Consider the following 20,554-nt stretch of genomic DNA (forward strand, 5'->3'; position numbering starts at 1 on the left):
CGCAATGCATGCTGGAGCATGTAGTCGGCCTGAGGTCGGCTCCCGCTCGCGACTTCATCCTACTTCCGGTGACAAAAGAGGCCTCCTTGGCTGAGCATTGTGGGAGTTGTAGTTAACTCTTCGCCCCTTCTCTTGCGTTGTGCTCTCTTGGCTCAGTAAGTAATCCAAGGTAGAGACCTGAACGGGAAGCCTTGGTTTGCAGGGGCGGTGGAGTCCGGCCTGGGGACCTGGGGGTAGGCCAGGATCTGAAGCCAAAGCGAGATAAGAGGGAGAAAATAGGCGGTGTAAGAGCCGCAGCTCGAGTAAGTTCAGACAGGAAGGGTGGTTTTCTTGCTCATTTGGTAGTGGAAATGTTAATTTTGCCCTCATTGCTACGTGTGCCTGCTCCTGTGCTCCACTGCCATTGCTGATTCTGCTCACATCTCTACTGCTCGTAGTAACCATGTTCAGAATAAATTGGTAGCTAGTAGGATAGATTGCAAATGCATTTTCCACCAGCCCCACAGGATCATAATTCTAAAGCGTTTACTTGGAATTAAATTTATATCAGTAGGAATTACTCCTAAAAAAAATTATGTCCCATTAAGTTCAGAGGACTTCCTCTCTTGTACATTTGTGCAATCAAAGACTGCGACTTAGTAACACCTAATTCCGTAGGATTTACTAAGTAAACATTCATAGGACTGGATCGCACAGTTGCAGTTCCTGAGCTTGCTTAGCTTCCTGGAAGTCGTTCTGCATCCAAAAGGTTTAGGGCAGGGCTGTTAGGCTGCCTTCCTAAGAGTACTTGGCTAGGACCAAGCTTTAAGTCCGCAAACTAAGCACTGGAGCTACTGACACTGAAATAGTGCTAAAATGCTTCTATACAACTATTGTCACCATCTCTTAATAACTTTGTGCCAACTGTATGACGGGCACTAGAAAATACACTAATAAAGTTGTTTTATTTCTCAGGGTAATTTTAGTCAGAACCTCCCTTGGCATGGATGCAGATGACAGGCTGAGAAACAAATAGTGGGTACAGACTGCAGGGGTCAGCAACCTTTTTCAGCCATGGGCCGTTCCACCATCCCTCAGACCATGTGGTGGGCCGGACTATATATATATATATATATATATATATATATATATATATATATATATATATATATAAATATTACCAAATACCTATGCCCCACAAATAACCCAGAGATGCATTTTAAATAAAAGCACACATTCTACTCATGTAAAAACACCAGACAGGTCCCACAAATAACCCAGAGATGCATTTTAAATAAAAGGACACATTCTGCTCATGTAAAAACATTCTGATTCCCGGACCGTCCGTGGGCCGGATTGAGAAGGCACTTGGGCTGGATCCGGCCCCCGGCCCTTAGATTGCCTACACCTGGTACAGAGCAAGGAAATGTGATGGCATACACTTTCTCTAAATTCCACTAGGGCAGGTAAAGTCTAGCTTTCCCTAGGGACAACTTTCTAGGGGCTACATGCCAGTGTCGGCTAGGACCAGAGGCAAATGCAGGCAGAGCAATGAATATAAATGTTACTTTGTACAGTAGGCTATTTTCTACACACACACACACCCACACACCCCTATTGTCCTCCATCCAGACTAGTAGGAATCATTATCAGAGTTCAATGACATATTCCAACCAGGCAAAAACACTCAAAGGGAATGTGAAGCAAGGCCTGTGAGAGATTTTAGTTCAGTGAGGAGCACTACAGTTCCCAGGATTATTGGAGGGGGGAGTCATGTGCTTTTAATGTATAGCGTGGATATGACTGGTTGATACACTTTGCACCTCTTCCCACAATTCAGCAAGTATTCAACATTCCCAGTGCTCATCTTCCTAGCGGCTTCCCTGTCTCCATGCTTTCAATAGAGAGCAGCAATTCTTCCTTTAGTAAAACTTTCAAATAGAGTCTGATGTATGCAGAATCTGCTGCTGATTTAGCCTTTTAAATTTTAAATCCACACTGATCAGAACTTTCACTTCTCTTTTTCCTCTATCCTACTCTTCTGTTCATTTGATTTTCTCTCTCTCTCTCTTTTATTTTTTTGTCTACTGAGGCATGAATGGGTATGAAAGTGTGAATGTATACAATTAGAATATTCACAACAAAAATTTTAAAACTGCAAGACAGTGTTGAAGGGAAGGTGTAGGGAGAGAATGGGTGAGGCAAGGTAAGAATACATCCCATATATGAAACTGTTTCAACCAATTTCTTATTGATTTACATATTTTTCTTACAATTAAGACAATGTAAACTTTTAAAAAGCCAAGTGAGTCTAGTTTTGTTCAGGGGAGGTCTCTGCAGATTTCAGAACCACTGTAATTTGACAGTGACTTGTAGACACAAGAATTAACTGCCTCTATTGAAAAGAACTGTACTTGGCAGTGTGAGGTGATACATACTGTATATTCTGGCATATAAAACTACTTTTTAATCCAGGAAAATCTTCTCAAAAGTCAGGGGTTGTCTTATACACCGGGTGGAGAATCTGCGGTCGAGTGTATCTCAAACTCTATATTTTAACTGGAAAAGTTGGGGGTCATCTTATACGCCCAGTTGTCTTATACGCCGGAAAATATGGTAATGTTTGAAATGTGATAGTGGTTACTTTTGCTGCAGTCACTGAGTGGTTAACATGTATGTGTGAACTCATCCTGAGAGTGAACTGTTACTGTGAACTAATTTACAAGTAAGTGGATTGTTCTCACATAAACATAAAGTGTCTAATTCTCATCCCTGATGGCACACTGTAGTGTCATATTGTGCCCCACATCTCTATAACAGTTTCTCACAGAAAACATGTGTGATTCCAAGGCAAACCTCCAGGGATGGAGACAACAACTTGGCATCTTTGTGTGAAAGGCTGGCTTCATCCTTCCCAGTTAAATTAATGCATTAATTTGATAACACACCAAAAAAAATCAACAAGTTTTCCCGAAGTCCTGTATTCTGCAGAATGTGCACCCCAGATTTCAGCATCTTACATTTCCACAGAATATGAGAGACTAGCCAGACTTGCATTTTGATTCTCTCATGTTCAGGAATCTTGTAGAACAGGCACACTAGATATTTATTTTTAAATGGTTCTCTTACACCACACGAAGACCACAGGTGCCTCTTATTTTAGAGAACGGCTGCCCCATAAAACAAGCACTAAAGGTCTCTCGAGACCTTTTAAACATGCTTGATCTGCCAACACTTGTTCTTGTTAAGTTGCCTTCATTACTTCAGAAACTTTACCTAAAACTCTTTATCAGATTCTAATTTGATTTCATATGTATGTATGTATGTTTGTATGTATGTTCATATGTGTGTCTACCCTGTGTGTTTAAAACAAGAACTCCTTAGCAGAAGGAATGTCCGTGAGAAAGTCAAATATTACTGCTAAACTACAACTCCCAGCATGCCTTACTTCCTAAATAATAGGATTTGGCAGAGGAAGAATTTAACTACATTACCCATCATGCTCCATTTCCCTTGGTTACCTAGGCTGGCGCTGGCAGTTGAAGGGTGAGGCTGTATTTCTAGCAACACTCAGCGAGTGTTTGGAAACGTGACTGCTTTGTCTCGGGGTAAAGTTGGTTAGGCTGGTGCCATTCCTAGTGCCCTTATGTGGGGTTTTCTTAAAATCTTAAAAGCATGACTACCTGAGAGAAAGCACTCAGCAGCATGTATCAGGGTGGTAATATCTGACTGTTGCTGTCCCCCAGGCTACCCTCGGCTACCATTGCATACCAGGACCCCTCTTATTTCCTCATCTACGTGGAGGGGCATGAGTGACACTGATGCCTGCCACAGAGATGGATGACTTCCGACGGTCCTACGTTAGGCTGTGCAAGGAGAGCGGTGCTGAACCCCAGGAAAGTATCCTGCAGCATTTGGAGGAAGCCTCAGGGAAAAGCCGCTTGGATTTATCTACACACACCCTTTCTGTGGAAACCTGCGGGGTCCTGGGCAAGCTCTTGCAGGATGAACTCCAGTTCACTGAGATCACGCTGAGCAATTGTATGCTGAGTGAAGAAGGTGGGGCTCTGTTTGTTCATAAGGCAATTCTTGATTTCTGTCCTTTCCTGAGAATAGACTGTAAAAGCCAAAGTCCGTGGCCTCTTTTCCTCATGGCCTCTCACCCATCCTTTAGTTGCTGATGTGGCTTTGTCACCCATATGTTTTCATTGCGTTGCACAAGTGGGAATTTCTGCTTCTTGTAAAAGGGGTTTCCATGTATCACTTGGGAAGGAATAAAACAAAAGATTGCAAGTTGCCATAGAAGGCCCAGGAAAAAAAGGGTTTGGAATACTTGTTGGTGGCCATTGCCGTAAAAGGATTTGGTCACTATTCAGAACCATGATGCCTCTATGAAGGTTGCATTTGAAATCCCATCAAGAGCCAAACAATGGATGTGTGAATAGATGTAAAATTGATTTCTGCAGAAAATGGATTTTCCTCAGTGCCACAGTAGGGGAGGAAAGGGTTAAACCCTCCCCCCGCCTGCTAATTACCAGTCACTCAGACTGGGACATTTTTCCATATTGTGAAGATGCATTTGACAGACTAAGCCCCAGAAAATATTACACTGAAACAGAATTTTATTACACTATGCAATAATTGGCAGTGGGGGCAGAATACAGCATCCTGAGAATACAGGCTTATTTCTAACCCTAAAACATGGGTTGAAAGCTTGTTGCCCTCCAGATGCACTTGTTGCACTCCCTGGTCACTGGTCATGTGGGCTCGCGCTGATGAGAGTTGCAGTCCAAAACATTCAGAAGGCACAAGCGTGAGGAAGACTGCCTTAAAGTACCGGTATTCAGGTAAAATAACAGGAGCTGTAGGGCAATTAGAGAAGGCCAATGGCCTCTCTAGAATTGCCCCATTTTTTCTTTTTTTGAGAGAAGGTGTGCCTTTTGGGACTCCCTTCTACAATATGGGTGGGAAACATCAGACCCAGGGGTCAAATGCAGCACTGTAGGACTCTCTATCTGCCCCTCAAGGCTTCTCCCCCCTCCCCCAGACACCTCTCCCCTGCAGACCTCCAAGTGTGGGTCCATTAAGTGTGGGCATTCCATTAAGTACTTGAGCCTACAGCCGGTTCCAAAGCTTTGGATTAGGCCTGATAGCTCACAGCATGCATAAGATGGTGCTATAAATGAGTTATGCCTCCCCTTTGAAACAGCTTTTCCAGGCTAGAGTTATAGGTAACACATAATCCCAGAGGAAGACCTTTTGGCACCCATTAGAGCAGGGATAGCCAACATAGTGTATTCCAGATATTTTGGACTACAACTCATCCATCATCCTTAACTGTTGGCCATGCTGGCTGAGGCTGATGGAAATTGTCCACATCCTATAGAGGGCATCTGTTTGGCTACTAATGTGTTAGAATCATAGCAAGAAGTTGCTAACTACAGAGCTTGCCTGACTGAAACAAATACCTGCTGACTCCTGCTGCTCATACTCAGGGATTGAGAGGCCAGACCTGCAGTACAAACAGAAATTAACTGCTCTTTCCTTTTACCCTTACAGGGGCTAAGCTACTACTTCACGGACTTTGTTCCAACACTGTTGTGAAATCCTTGGATCTGAAGGTGAGTCAGTTACACTTCAAGTAGTGGGGTCCAGGAAAGACTACAATGCAACTTTGGAATTCTGAGAATCCCAGATATTTTTAAAGGCTGGATTTTTCATCTTCACGGTGGCAGAGGTACAGTTTTGAATGTAAAAGCAGGAATTCAGAATCAGTTAATTGCTTTCAACTCTTACAGGTTCTGTGCATATGGTTTTGAATCCCAGCCCTAAACACATGTGGAACAAAGCACCAATAAGAAATAACTAGCTCCTCATTACGCCCCACCACAAGTCAAAATATTTTGCTTAAGTTGCAACGTATGATTAGCCTAGACCTCAAATGTAGGTAGCGTGTTTATGTGTTGCTAGTACAGATTTTTTGCAGTTTAAACGCCATGGCTTTCTCCCCAAAGGAATCTTGGAGTCTATTTATGTACTTATTAAATTTCACCCTGCTTTTCAGTTCAAATAACACAAAGTGATGTACAACAGCAGAATCATAAAAATAATAGTTGATAATGAAAATAAAAACATAACACTGAACGTTCACATTCACAAGAGCTAATCACAACATCTTTACAAGTTTCTAACTCCCAAGAGTCCTTGGGCGAAGCTATGGTACAAAAAGTTATTTTAAAGCAGTGTCATTTGTAGTGTAGATGTACTTGTACCTGACAACGAGGCAAAGCAAGCAGCTGAATCCCATTTACTGGGGACCATGAGTGGGAGAGGGCCATTGTGCTCCTGGCTTGCTTAAGGGCTTCCCACAAGCATCTGAGAACAGGATAACAGACTAGGTGGGCCTTTGGTCTGACCCTGCCATGCTCATATGTTATCCTGTTAACTGCTGGGGCTTGGTTTGTTTCAGGGAAACAACCTACGATCTGTGGGGGCAGAGGCTCTGGGGAAACTGCTCAGGCAGAACAAGACAATCCGGAGGTGAGCAGCCACAGGGATTTCGGGGTACATCTTCTCCTTTTGGACCTTTCTGGGGGTGCGCTGTGTGCATGTATCACATCGAGTTCTTCGAAATCTGACCGGGAGCAGCTTCTCCTGTTGTTGCTCAGCGAAACTGAAAAGACTGAGTGGGTTCTTTCTTGTCTCTACAAAATTATTGATTGTCACACAATATTACCTCATAAAATTGGTACTGAGTGCGAGGAAAATTAAAGGCTCCTTGCTTGGTGTATAGCCCAGTCTTAGCTGTGCTCTTATGTCTCTTGCCTAACGTGGTCTCTTTGCCTTTGTTTTTGACTCTTCCCCGCTCCCAACTCCAGTCTCACTTTGGAATGGAACAACTTGGGCGTGTGGGAAGAAAGCTTTGCCATTTTCTGCGAGGGCCTTGGCGCCAATGGTCACATCCAGTACCTGGATCTGCGCAATAACCAGATCAACCACCAGGGGGCAGGAGAGCTGTCCATGGCGCTGAAAGCCAATTCCAGTCTTTGGGAACTTGGTAAGACCGATCTGTCAGACTTACAGTGGTACCTCTGGTTGCGAACGGGATCCGTTCTGGAGCCCCGGTTCGCAACCTGAAAGGTCTGCAACCTGAAGCGCCGCGTCTGCGCATGTGTGCTGCGCGGTTCGGCACTTCTGCACATCCACATGACATCATTTTGCACGTCTGCACATGCACGAATTGCAAAACCCGGAAGTAACCCGTTCCGGTACTTCCGGGTTCAGCGCGTTCGTATCCCATGACTCGTGCCACACCAAATCGATCAGCAATACATTGGAAAACACAGCTAGGATTGTATCACTTGATGCTCTTGCTCTCATTTTAAAAAGATAGGTATCCATATTCTAGAAATAAAAATATACTATTTTGATACTATATTATACCACACTGAAATGTTTCAATGTTTCTTTGATGGTCCTTGAATCTTCCCTGCCTGGGTACATCAGTGGGGGTGCCACACCCTTTGAGAACCACTGCTCTAAGCAGTGAAGCATCTTCCCCTTCTTGTCATGCCAGTTCCTTTTTCAGGGAAGCAATGGCTGCTCTCCTGGCTTGAGCCTTGGACTCTGCCTACTTCTGAAGATATCTGCAGGTCGTTGCCTGGATGTGCCCAACCCCTGTCTGCACAGTGCCCCACTTTCACCCTGGGATCATTTGACTCCTGCACTGCAGCCACCAAACGCTACCGAGCAGCATCTGCAGAATTGGAGGCGGTGCTGAGGCAGTTGGGCATCTCACTTTGCAGATTTTGATACTCTAGTCAGAAAGATAAATTTGCCTGCTCTCGACCAGCCAAGCCAAGGCAAGTGAAGTTTAGAACTGTACAGGTGCAGACACGGCCTTAGTGGCCTGTTCTGCGCCTTTTGGCATGAGGCCTTCAGCCATTGAGCTTTATTGGCTGCCTGGCTGGCACCTGAAGCAACGTATGGCAAAATACTCAAAACCACACACACACACACACACACACACACACACACACAGTCTCCCTAGCCTGCAAAGTATCCTTACATAAGCATTTTCAAGTTGAGCCCTGTGCATAATTTGGTGCACACGTAAACCCATAGTAATTAATGGGCTTGAGCACCTCTAATTGTGCATAGAATTATACTGTGCGTTTCACACACGTATAATAAAGTATGGATCTGTTGCTTTGCTAAACTTTGCAGCAGTTCAGCGAGCATTTATCTCCCTAGTACAAAAAAAAGACATGAAGGGGAATGCCACCAGAGATTAGCCTCCCAGCCCTTTTCACTGGACCCTTGATGAATTGCAGTTATAGGTAACATCCCCCAAAGTGGCCTAGTTTCAGCTGCTGGTGTGTGAAAACTTGGGAAAGCGAGATCTTGTGTTTAACTGGTGGTCGTGTGTGGTGCTTTTCTTCTTACTTAGATCTGCGCTGGAATAACATTGGGCTCCTGGGGGGCCGTGCACTCCTGAACTGCCTGCATAGCAACCGGGCACTACGACAACTGGAATTGGCCGGGAACAATGTGCCCAGTGACATCCTGAAGGCTGTGGGTGAGCAGCTGCGCCAACCCTTTACGTGCTTGGAGTTCTACATTCAGCTGCTGCAGCGGGCTGCCCTGTACCCAGCAGTCCTGTACAAGAGGGACAAGAGGTCAACATCCAGCCTGAGACCAAAGAAGATTTTCAGACAGGCTCACAGTTCTTTGAAGTTGACAGTACATCCTGGGCTGGGAAGGAGGGCAGCACATCTGCTAGGTTTTTTTAGTTTGGGCTTCTCAGAGGTAACTGATAGGCCCCTGTTGAAAACAGAGTGTTTGGTTTACTCCAGCAAAGAGTATGTTACACTCCCCATTCTGACGCCAGATGCACAGGGAACGTACTAACAGCAATTGTTGGATTTCACATTTGTGACTCCGGGACAAAACTGACCTTATTGGTCATTGTTGTACGATTGGTTGGTTGATTGCATTTATATCCCGCCCCTTTTCTCCCAAGAAGCTCAAGGTGGCAACAGCCTTGTGAGGTAGATTAGGATGAGAGTTAGTGACTGGCCCAAGATCACCCACTGAGTTTCATGGCTGAGTGGAGACTAGAACCCCAGACTCCCAGGTCCGGGTCCAATGTCCTATCGGCTACACATCACTGGCTCCTCACCCTGAGCAGAATATTTGGTGAAAAGTTTCATTTATGCACTTTCTCTCTCTCCCTCTGGCCCAGATCAAGCCATGGAACACAACCAAGAACGTCAAAACATCCTCTGCAAGAGTCGGAGCATGACCCAAGTGCTCAGCAAAGAGGTGATAAGCTTGAAGGAGAAGAACTCTAGACAGGTTTGTTGGCTTTCCTTGATAGTTTTTTGGTGGCATGTGCTACGGAGCTGTCCTGTCTTCTTCATCCATGGATTCAATCAGGTTCTCTATGGAGTGCAAGGGTTAATTTGTAATGGTGCTTGATCTTGAGGGCCTTGCATTTTTAACCTCACTTGGTGATTCCTCCCAAGTTGCCAGAGGAAGTCGTTCTGATCTACAGAACCCTCTCAACTTCAGATGGCAAACTACTTTGAACATATTGAACATACTAGAAATTGAAGAAAGCCTGAACCAGTTTGTCTGGTCTGGTCTAGGGAGGATTGTTACTATAAAATCATCTTGCTGGATCCCTATGGCCTGGTAGAATTGCTGAAGCCAAGAGAAATGGGTAGGAGAAGCCCTCTCAGTGCTCAAAGGTCTGTGTAACTCTTGGACTCCCAGAAATATCATCTGAACTAGTCCAGCTAAGAAAACTTAATTCCTTAACCTGTGGATCTAACCTGTTGCTCTTCAGCATCTGGGTGTTTACCTTCAGCTGTTGTGACTACAGTGATAGCATTCCCACAACAAAGAAAGACTTGCGGTCTTGCAAATAGAGCTTAAGGCTAGGACTGGGGAAACTCAGGTTCAAGCCATAAATCTAATTGGATGAGTTTAGGCCATGCTACCTCTAAACGGGGGCGCTGTGGTGTAAACCACTGAGCCTAGGGCTTGCCGATTGGAAGGTCAGCAGTTTGAATCCCTACGACAGGGTGAGCTCCCATTGCTCAGTCCCTGTTCGTGCCAACCTAGCAGTTCGAAAGCACGTCAAGTGCAAGTAGATAAATAGGTACCACTCCGGTGGGAAGGTAAACGGCGTTTCTGTGTGCTGCTCTGGTTTGCCAGAAGCGGCTTAGTCATGCTGGCCACATGACCCTGAAGCTGTACGCCGGCTCCCTCTGCTTATAGAGCGAGATGAGCGCCGCAACCCCAGAGTCGTCCGCGACTGGGCCTAACAGTCAGGGCTACCTTTACCTTTACCTTACCTCTCAACTTAACCTGCTCCAGAGGATTGTTGTGTAGTTAAAATGCAGGGAGGAAGCACTGTGCTCATTAGTAGAAGGGTGGGATTAAAAATCCATAGACACGTTAACTGGAGGGCTGGGAAGAAAAGCTGTGGCCTGAGGCTAGAAAAGATCGACTGTCCCAATACTCTTGAGTACATTTGCCTGCCTGCTGCTTGAATTTCAAACTCAGGTTACTGATTTTATACATATGTGATTTCCAGTACCTGGATATGATGGACACCATTGACAGGCAGCGAGAGGCGATGAACCACAGCAGTAGGTGAGTGGATTGTGGGCTGCAGATTTTTTCCCTCCTCAGCTGAGTCCAGACCATGGTTCCTCAGTGTTGTTTTCAGGTGCTACTAAGGCATTACGCCAAAAAGAAATGGTAGCATGGGACAGGGAGCATCTCAAAAAGAGGATACCTCCACTGTGGAAGTTTAGAGATATTGCTATTTTATTTTACTTCGCTTCACTTTGTATGGTACATCCGTGACATCTGTGCTGACCCTAATTGGTCTTCTGGACTAGCAGTCAGAATACATTCATTCATTCATTCATTTAAAATGGGGGGTTTTTTTGTACCCGCCTTTCCTCATATAGTCAAAGGCAGCTTACAAAAATACCAAAAGAAGTTATTCAGAGTGCTGAATCCTTGTAAAGCATTACTTGTCCCATAGGAACTATCTACAAAGTATGCTGTGGTTTGTTTGTTTTTTTAAGGATTTCTAGGAATCTTCCTTCTGCTTTGTCGCATTTTAACCAGTACTTTTGCCACAACTTGGCTTCTCCCTTCCCTTCTCTTGCTACAAAGTATATTTTACAGATAGTCCCATACCTGGGTATTGCCTCTCTTCTCCATGCAGGGTGTCAGCGACACGAATTGGGCAGTTGCAAGAGGCCCTGACGGAGCGACATTCCGTTTTGAACTCGCTACAAGCAAAGTAAGGAGCAGCAACACTTTGGGGACCCGCTGGGCAAGGGAGTTGGAAAAAGAAGGATTTCATTTCCAACCAGATATCTGGCTCAAGCGAAATCTCAGTCTAAAGAGTTACATCCACACCATCCAGTTAAAGCCCTCTTATGCCACTTTAATAGTCATGGCTTCCTCCAAAGAATTCTGGGAACTGTAGTTTGGGTTGCTGAGAGCTGTTAGGCAGCTCCTCACGGAGCTACAGTTCCCAGCACCCTTAACCAGTTCCCAGGATTCTTTGGGGGAAGCCATGACTGTTAAAATGGTCCAAGAGAGTTTTAAATGGATGGTGTGACCCATCTAATATACCATCTTGTTCTCGCTACTGGGACTCCCTACCATAGCTGTCAACTTTTCACTTTTCTTGCGAGGAATCCTATTCAGAATAAGGGAATTTCCCTTTAAAAAAGGGGAAAGTTGACAGCTATGCTCCCTTGTTGTTGTTCAGTCGTTCAGTCGTGTCCGACTCATCGTGACCCCAAGGACCAGAGCACGCCAGGCACGCCTATCCTCCACTGCCTCTCGCAGTTTGGTCCAACTCATGTTAGTAGCTTCGAGAACACTGTCCAACCATCTCATCCTCTGTCGTCCCCTTCTCCTTGTGCCCTCCATCTTTCACAACATCAGGGTCTTTTCCAGGGAGTCTTCCCTTCTCATGAGGTGGCCAAAGTACTGGAGCCTCAATTTCAGGATCTGTCCTTCTAGTGAGCACTCAGGGCTCCCTACTGGATCACAATTTGATCTACAGCGAGTCACACCAACTGCACTACCACTATGCAGAAATGCAGCTAAAAATTAAGAGGTGGGTCCCCAAATGCATGCCTTGGCAGAAGGTGGTCCCAAGTCTCAAAAGGTGGAAGATTACTGTCATAGTGTAAGCCTGGAGAAATACATTGGACTTGACCTGTGTCGCATGAATGCTGAAATGGTTTTCCAGCATCCTGTAGGATAAAATGGATATGCTGTCTCTTTATTTGGTTATCACAATTATTTACATTCCACCAAGGTGGCTTACCGCTAATATTTCAATTAGGTTAGTATTTTTATTGTATTTTTAAAATATCTATCAAAAACACATCCTGATCCTTCACACACAATGGTTGATGTTCACCCCGGAGTGGTGAGGAGATAGTCAAGCGAGAACAGGTCCTTCTTTATCATAGAATCATAAAACCATAGAGTTGATGTTGATCTAAGAACATATTTCTCGGAGGCATGGAGAGCATGTGGCCTTCCAGATGATGTTGGGCGCAAACTCCCATCAGCCCTGGCCAGCCTGGCCAGTGGTGAGGGATGATGGGAGTTGTAGTCCAACAAATATTGGGAGGGCACCAAATTCCTCATCCCTGAAAACCGTGTGAAAGTTTGTTATACTGGGTTAACTCCTCTTGAGAATGTCTCCTCCACTCTGCTCATGAGGTTTTGTGGCTGCAAAGGTCTTCAGGTTGAAAGCGATTATGCAGGACAATATGTCTCCTCCACCATCTGATTCTGGCCACAAGCGCTCAGGCGTTTGCTTTGCTGCATGTCCCTAATCTACTGCAGTCTTGAGCATAGCTGGAGTGGCTCACGCGACACTTCCTGCCTTGCAGGCTCCAAATGACGGAGGCCGCTTTGGCTTTGTCCGAGCAGAAGGTGTGCAACCTGGGAGAGCTGCTGAGCACGGCAAAGCAGGAACAGGCGAGGCTGGTTGAGAGCCAGGCCAAAGAGTTGCAGCAGCACAAAATGGTAGGCCGGGGTGATCTGGGCAGACTGGGGCCATCCGTGGCTTAGCAAGTGGCAGGTGGCACTGCCTGATGCCTCAGCATGGAAGCCTTTGTTGGGAAAGGTGCCCAGAGCTGATGTGGTGGTGGTGGTGGTATGGGAAGCGGTGCTACATAGGGGGTATGTGAGGAGGATGAAAGAAAAGTAGGGGAAGAAGAACTGATAGTTGCCCCTGCCTGCCTTTGTAGGCATCTGCTAATCGAGAGGCAACACTTCAGCGAGAACTTTCAGCAGCCCATGAGAAAAACCTCCTGCTCAAGAATCAGGTAAGAGAATGGCTAGAGAAAGAGAGCCAGTGTGGTGTAGTGGTTTAGAGTGGTAGACTCGTAATCTGGTGAACCAGGTTCGCGTCTCCTCTCCTCCACATGCAGCTGCTGGGTGACCTTGGGCTAGTCACACTTCTTTGAAGTCTCTCAGCCTCACTCACCTCACAGAGTGTTTGTTGGGGAGGAAGGGAAAGGAGAATGTTAGCCGCTTTGAGACTCCTTCGGGTAGTGATAAAGCAGGATATCAAATCCAAACACTGCTTCTTCTTCTTGAGTATCTGCAATGGGTAGCTTACCTGAGACACACACACACACCCCAGGAACTCCTAACAGCCCATCTTCTCCTTTTCCTGCTGCCAGGCTCTTGCCTCTCCCCCTTGTCCCAGCAGTCCAGGGTGCAGAGACTGGGCTTGCCTGGGTATCATGAGAGTGACTTCCTTCTAGGTGAGTGACCTGGAAAGAAGGTGCAAAGCACAGCAGGAGCAGCTCTTCCAGGTGAAGGAGGACCTGACCCACAGAACTGCAGAAATGAAGCTGCGGGCTGTACAGGCTGAAGGTAACCAGGATTTGATACGTTGGTAGGATTGCAAGAAGCTTTGTAAGTTAAAATCCAAAGGTCATTGTATATGGAATTTTAGTGATAAATTTAGGTGGTATAATTTTTAGCAGTGATATAGAGTGAGATGAGCGCCGCAACCCCAGAGTTGGACACGACTGGACCTGATGGTCAGGGGTCCCTTTACCTTTTTTAAGTTGTGAAGAATAGAAATTACTAATGAATGTTAGGAAATCATAAGGAAGGTTTGATGGAAGTCGTGGCCTTAAAAAGCCAAACTGTATTAAGATAAGAAGAATACTTGTAATGGAAATTATTATTGTATTATTGGAAAATGAATAAAAAAATGATTTGGCAAAGGAAGGTAAGCAGGATTTGGGGAGTCTGGAGCTGTTGAATGTAAGATGCAGTCTGGATTCTGCAGAAGAGGTGAATGGGTGAAGGATCAAGCAGCTGGCACCTCATTGTAGTTCTCCCTGCTTATCCTCAGAACGTTTGGACATGGAGAAGAAGAGGTTCAAGCAGGTCCTTGAAGATGCAGAGTCCCTTCGGCTGAAGGAGGTGAGGTTGAGGACAGCCAAGTCCTTCAGCAGCGTCCCTGGGGAGGGGTGTGTGTGGCACGATAAGAAGACAAACACAGACCCCTTCTCAAGGAGGCAGAGCTTCCTCAAGCTAACTCTCTGTCTCAGGTGAAAATTTAATTCCTTCATTTAGCATCTTTGCTGCATAGGATGTAGGGTCGCAGAGTTTTTCCTACAAGAGATTTCAGTCCCTTTCTCATTTCACATGACTGAATGAAGTGAAAAGGAAGGGGGGTGCCCTCAGGGGGACAGCAAGGCCCGGGGAAGTGGGGGGGAGTGGAAAGGCCTTTTGTTCCCTTTTGGGGGGAATTCCCCAATTGCAATCTCCATTTCCCTCTTCTCCATACAAAGGACTGGATGCTTTCACAATGGTTCCCACATTTCAGATCTATCTTCCCAAGAGTCTGGGGCAGGGGAAATACATTTCCCCTTGAGGGATCCCCCCAATTAGCCTGTGTGGCTTGCTTGGTTAGACTGACTCTAAGCAGAAGCTCCGTAGTCTGAATCAGTCCTTGTTTCTTATCAGGAGGTTGGTTCATTTATGTATATATATTGAAAGGAAGGCTTTGCTCCAAAACCATTTGGGACAGAGTGGAGCCCAACATCCCTTTCTGAGCTGAGGATGACAAGGTCCCCATTTGCTGAAGGGGTTACACTCAATGGTGCTCAGGTGCTGTTATGTACCCCCTTCCTTTGTGCCATTCATAATGCAGGTAGAACACCTGAGCCATCACATGGAGGCAAGTGAGCGGTCCCTGCAGGAGCGCATCCAGAGGCTGGAAGCCATCCGCATAGGGCTTGAGGAGGTGAGTGGAACGGCAGCAGATCTGCCGCAGGGTACCAAGTCCCAGCCATAAGCTGCTTACTGCCATAGCCAACCTTTGCGTGAAAAACATACCCAGTCCCTACCCTCCGTTGTTTTTCGACCTCCTCTAGGATCTTGCATCCAAATACGTCCTGTCGGATGAGATCGCTTAGGAGAAGCTGAAGTGACACCAAGGTTCTTAACAACCCGAAGTTGTCACGTAATGCCCTCTTTTGCTTTTGTAACCAGGAATTGAGCCGAGTGAAAGCCGCTGCCCTTGTAGAGCGAGGCCAGATTGAGGAAGAGCTCATCAGAGCCAAGAGCCAAGCCAGGTTGGAAGAGGTGAGTGCGGCTGGGTGCTGAGGGTGGAGCTACATGTTATAAGAAAAAAAGGGGTGGGTGGTTGCAGAAGCCGCAACAGCAGCAAACCACTTGACTTGTCCCCATTCCATCCATAATGTGTTGTACCGCCTACATCGTATCACATCACTGTGTTTCCCCAACCAAACGAGTGGCACCCAGTGATGTGGAAACAGGGCCGGGAAACTCTCCATGTCATAGCATCAGGGTGTGAAACCAGTTTGAGAGAGAGGGGATAATCATTTTGGAGCAGTGGGGGAGTGTTGGCATTTTCAGTGGCAGCTTCGTGTTTTCTTGCCTCTGCAGAACAGCAAAATTTATGTTGCAGAACTGCACACTTGGAAGCGAATTCAACATCATGTTGTATTGCTACTTCCAAAAACTGCAGGTGGCAAGCACGGCCTTAGAAATAGGGATTCCCCTTTCCCAGACACACACACGGCTAACATGAGCCCACAATCTATGCTTTTTGCTTCACAGCTATGGCCTTTTCAAAAGTTGCGTGCAATTTCAGTCGAATAACTAAAGGATTAAAATTTGCACCAATAATGGGTGGAGGTTTTCCTTAACTGGAAGACAGCCCAAATTAGTGCATGCCAGTGTTATATATATAATTTCAAGCAGTTGATTTCCCACCCCCTCCTCTCACACCCCCTTTTGGGATTTGCAGCAACAGCGACAGGAACACCTGGAGGAAAAGCTGCGGCTGATGATGCAGTCCCGCGACGAGGCTCAGAATTACTGCCTGCAGCAGAAGCAAGCGGTGGCCGAGGCCCAGTCTAAGGAGGGCCACCTGAGCCTACAAGTGGAAGGGCTCAAGAGGCGGGTGGAAGAACTTCAGCAGGTGAATGGAGAGTGTGGTTTGGAGGCCGTGGTGATTGAGTGATATATAAATTGCCTAAGCAAAACCACAGAGCCTAGGGCTTGCCGGTCAGAAGTTCGGAGGTTCGAATCCCCGCGACAGGGTGAGCTCCCATTGTTCGGTCCCTGCTCCTGCCAACCTAGCAGTTCGAAAGCACGTCAAAGTGCAAGTAGATAAATAGGTACCGCTCTGGCGGGAAGGTAAACGGTGTTTCCATGCACTGCTCTGGTTTGCCAGAAGCGGCTTAGTCATGCTGGCCACAGAAGCTGTACGCCGGCTCCCTTGGCCAGTAAAGTGAGATGAGCGCTGCACCCCCAGAGTCGTCCACGACTGGACCTAATGGTCAGGCGTCCCTTTACCTTTACCTTGAAGCAATAATAATAATAATTAATAATAAAATAAAGTGGAGAAAGTGGGAGTAGGGCATCCTTCACCGCCAGAAAACCCAAGATTAAATTTTCTAACACATGCAATTTCTACTGATTGAAGTATTGAATTGGTGTAGAATTGGGTATACGTAAGAGATGGTAGATTCCTGCCCCACTCAAGTACAGGGAAGGGATGGGATGGGTGGCTCCTCTGAGCTTTTGAAATAGTTCATACTCAGCCTGCAGCCCTCTTGACTTGCTTTGTCGCCTGTATTTCGGATGGCAGGAGTTGAGCAGCAAGGAACAGGAGAAGGTAACTGAGATCAACAAAGTGCGAATAGGTCTGCAGGAGCAGATAGGACACCTTGAGGCCGAGAGGATGGCACAGGAAGGGCTGCGGGAGAAGATTGCAGCCCTGGAGCGACAGCTGAAAGGTAGGGAATGGTGTGTGTCTGCTTCCTCGGAAGCTGCAAGAAACAGGGTGGTATGCCATGCCTGTGAGACCAAGGTGATTTACAGTGGTACCTCGGGTTACATACACTTCAGGTTACAGACTCCGCTAACCCAGAAATAACGCTTCAGGTTAAGAACTTTGCTTCAGGATAAGAACAGAAATCATGCTCTGGAGGCGCAGCGGCAGCGGGAGGCCCCATTAGCTAAAGGGGTGCTTCAGGTTAAGAACAGTTTCAGGTTAAGAACAGACCTCCGGAACGAGTACGTAACCAGAGGTGCCACTGTATTTCTAACTCCACCAAGTACTCATGTAGCCCTGTTTTGCATCCTTTGATGCCTTGGAGCTGTGTCTGACAAATGGGACCTTTTGCATCCTGCTTCCCTCTTGCTGGCAGATTTGGGACTGAAGGAGGCAGAGATGGCTCATGGAGAGTCCCAGCAAAGGAGGAGGAAATGAGAGGGCTGTCTGGAATCCATGTGGCAGCCTCTCACTGAGAGGAGCACATAAAGAAAAATGGAAGTGTTTGATGCAGGGCAGGAGTAGAAGATTAAGTGGCTCATAGATGAGCAAGAGGTGTAAAGGTGGGACCTTTGCAGTCTACCAGCTGGGGGACAATGTCACATCCAGCCCACAGGATTGAGAAGATCGGGGAACCCTCTCTTATTTCTGCCTCCCAGCTATCCCAGATGCCAACTCCCCAAACAGCAGTGCAACTGCAGCTCTTGTCCAGTAGCATCTTTGGAGCTGGGGGACTGACTTGTCACAGTTAGCAAGAGAGAGGTTTGTCCATTTTGTCATTCTAGGAGGTTTACATTCAAAGAAGAAACCTAGATTTCTCCACCAGCAGAGATCCTATGGGCAATAGGGGCTTTCTGGTTTACTGCCACTGCTGTGTAAAGCTTATCCCAGGCCCAAAAGCATTTTCAGAATCCTGAGGACCACAGAGGTCTTGGTGCGCTGATGCTCTGTTCCTCTTTATGTAGTTCTGTCCAGCAACCACCGGGAGGCGCTACTGGACAAAGAGGGTGAAGTCTCAAGCCTACTGGAGAAGCTGCGGGTTCGTGAGGCAGAGATCTCCAGGATGAGGGAGGAGGAAGCCCAGCGAGTCAGCTTTCTTCAGAACGCCATCATGTCTTACGTGCAGGGCTCCCCGCGAAGCACTCAGAGCCCCCAAAAGTGAGCATGAGGATCCTGGCTTCAAGGAATGGAGTCTCAGCATTATTACTGTGGACAGGTTGTGGATTATCATGGAGTCCATCTTCCTTATGTCGCTGGGAGATCCTGCAAGAGAGACTGCATTGCATCAGCTTACCTGAGGCTGAGCCTGAGGTATCATTGGAGTGTTTGCCATTGCCTTAGGAACCATTTTAATGGTCTGCACCAAAGCCAAGTCTTGTTTTTAAACCTGCAAACTGTGAGGTAGTCTCCAAAGCAAAGCCATCCATTCCAGTTTGTGAGACCACAGAAAGGTCTGGTCGCATGAGCAGGAAATATGCCTTCCTATATGACAAGCATTGGCCTCGGCCTTTGGTCTGATGCACATTACCTCAGCGGCATGACCTGAAGCAAAAGCCCCCTCCCAGCAGCAATGTGGTCAACTATCCTACAGTATCAGGAACAAGTGAAAGCACCAATTTCTCAGATACCCCAGATCATGTAGGTATTTCCCACGCCAGACTTTCACCTGCACAGGGACTACTGATGCAGACATGGGGAAAATTCTATTCCACGGAGAAGGTTGGGACAGGAATTGCTTTGTGCAGCCTTCTCTACATCCACCAGCTCCTTCTACAGAGCATATAATTTGCCTTCCATGCTTGGGAGGAGCCCTCTTGTTGCAGCTTTCTAAAGTGATCATTACAGTGTGCGAACCTCTAGCTGCCGGTGCATTATTTCCTTGGCCTGAAAGTGGTACAGGCTTGAGTGGCAAGGATGGGGAACCTGTGGTCCTGAAGCTGTTGTTGGACTCCCAATTCCCTTCAACCCCAGTCAGCATGACCAATGGTCAGGGAGGACAGGAGTTTTAGTTCAATGAAAGCTGGAAGACCACAAGTTCCCTATCTGTGTAACAGAGGCTTAAGGCTTACACATCCATGGAGCCTTATCCGTTTTGGTGCTAAGAAGAGTCACCTTCCTTCATCGATGACAGAGTTCTAGTTGGTGGCATCAAGGGCTGTGGCTTAGAAGTTGGGACTGGTTTCCAGATTTTGCTGTGTTCCTTTCATGGGAGTTGTGAGCATGGGAGTGACAAGCTTGGTGTTCATTTTTAATTCCAGCTTTAAAAGCAAGATGAAAATGAAATGTTTGTACTTTTGCTCCGGTTCAAGGGCCGGTTTGTACACAGACCAGTGTTCATTCTATGTGTCTTTTCACATATAACTATGACGCTGTTGTTTATGTATAATTTGACAATGGCCTGGTTCACGAGACATGCTAAGCCAAACCTTAGCTTAGCGAGACCATGCAGTCTCCCTGGGGAAAAGCTTTCAGCTGCTTTCCTTCTCCCTTGTCCTTTATGTTGCCAAACTGCACTGAGCTCAGCTAATGTTTGGTTTAGCATGCCATCTGCACTGTGGTTAGTGATGAGACTACTTAACCACAAGCTCCAGTTCAGATAACACATCTTGGCTTAGCTCAGCACAGCAGCTAAAAGCACCAGGGAGGAATACAACAACTGTGAGCTCCTCTCCAAGAGCTACACACTCTTGCCATCTCTCACTATGCAAAGGTTTGGCTTCCTGTGTCATGCAAACAAGACCCATGTATGTCTACCCACCCTTCATACAACTACAAAAATGAAGTAGCTCATTTATATTCTATTATGAACCACCCTGTGATCTTCAGGTGAAGGATGGTATACAAATTTTAATAATAATAATAATAATAATAATAATAATAATAATGCTCCAGTGGGTTTTGAAGAGGAGGCAGAATCCCCTTTCTGTAGTCTGGAATGTTCACCAAACTTCACAGTAGGGCAGTGTTTTTCAACCTTTTTTGGGCAAAGGCACACTTGTTTCATGAAAAAAATCACGAGGCACACCACCATTAGAAAATGTTAAAAAATTTAATTCTGTGCCTATATTGACTATATATAAAGTAATTTTTCAATTTTTCCCACGGCACACCAGGCAACATCTCGTGGCACACTAGTGTGCCGCGGAACAGTGGTTGAAAAACACTGCAGTAGGGTGTGTGTGTTTG

General features: G+C 46.3%; 1 protein-coding gene across 3 annotated transcripts; it reads left to right on the forward strand.

The window, feature by feature from the left end:
* Nucleotides 1-85: 85 nt before the first annotated feature.
* Nucleotides 86-19,227, forward strand: LRRC45 (leucine rich repeat containing 45). 3 transcript variants are annotated; one of them, XM_033139111.1, is made up of 18 exons: nt 86-155; nt 3,726-4,038; nt 5,539-5,600; nt 6,449-6,519; nt 6,858-7,036; nt 8,429-8,557; nt 9,224-9,336; nt 10,583-10,641; nt 11,228-11,305; nt 12,927-13,062; nt 13,287-13,364; nt 13,809-13,920; nt 14,411-14,481; nt 15,215-15,307; nt 15,556-15,648; nt 16,337-16,510; nt 17,183-17,330; nt 18,334-19,227. In XM_033139111.1, exons 2-18 carry the CDS (start codon nt 3,801-3,803, stop codon nt 18,528-18,530), a joined length of 2,031 nt encoding a protein of 676 aa, XP_032995002.1. In that variant the 5' UTR covers nt 86-155; nt 3,726-3,800; the 3' UTR covers nt 18,531-19,227. The 3 variants fall into 3 exon arrangements, with proteins under 3 accessions (XP_032995002.1, XP_032995003.1, XP_032995001.1); XM_033139112.1 differs by lacking the exon at nt 86-155 and adding an exon at nt 3,490-3,525; XM_033139110.1 differs by lacking the exon at nt 86-155 and having other exon boundaries at nt 3,538-4,038.
* Nucleotides 19,228-20,554: the final 1,327 nt, after the last annotated feature.

Source organism: Lacerta agilis, chromosome 2, assembly GCF_009819535.1.
Source record: "Lacerta agilis isolate rLacAgi1 chromosome 2, rLacAgi1.pri, whole genome shotgun sequence".
Lineage (NCBI taxonomy): Eukaryota > Metazoa > Chordata > Lepidosauria > Squamata > Lacertidae > Lacerta > Lacerta agilis.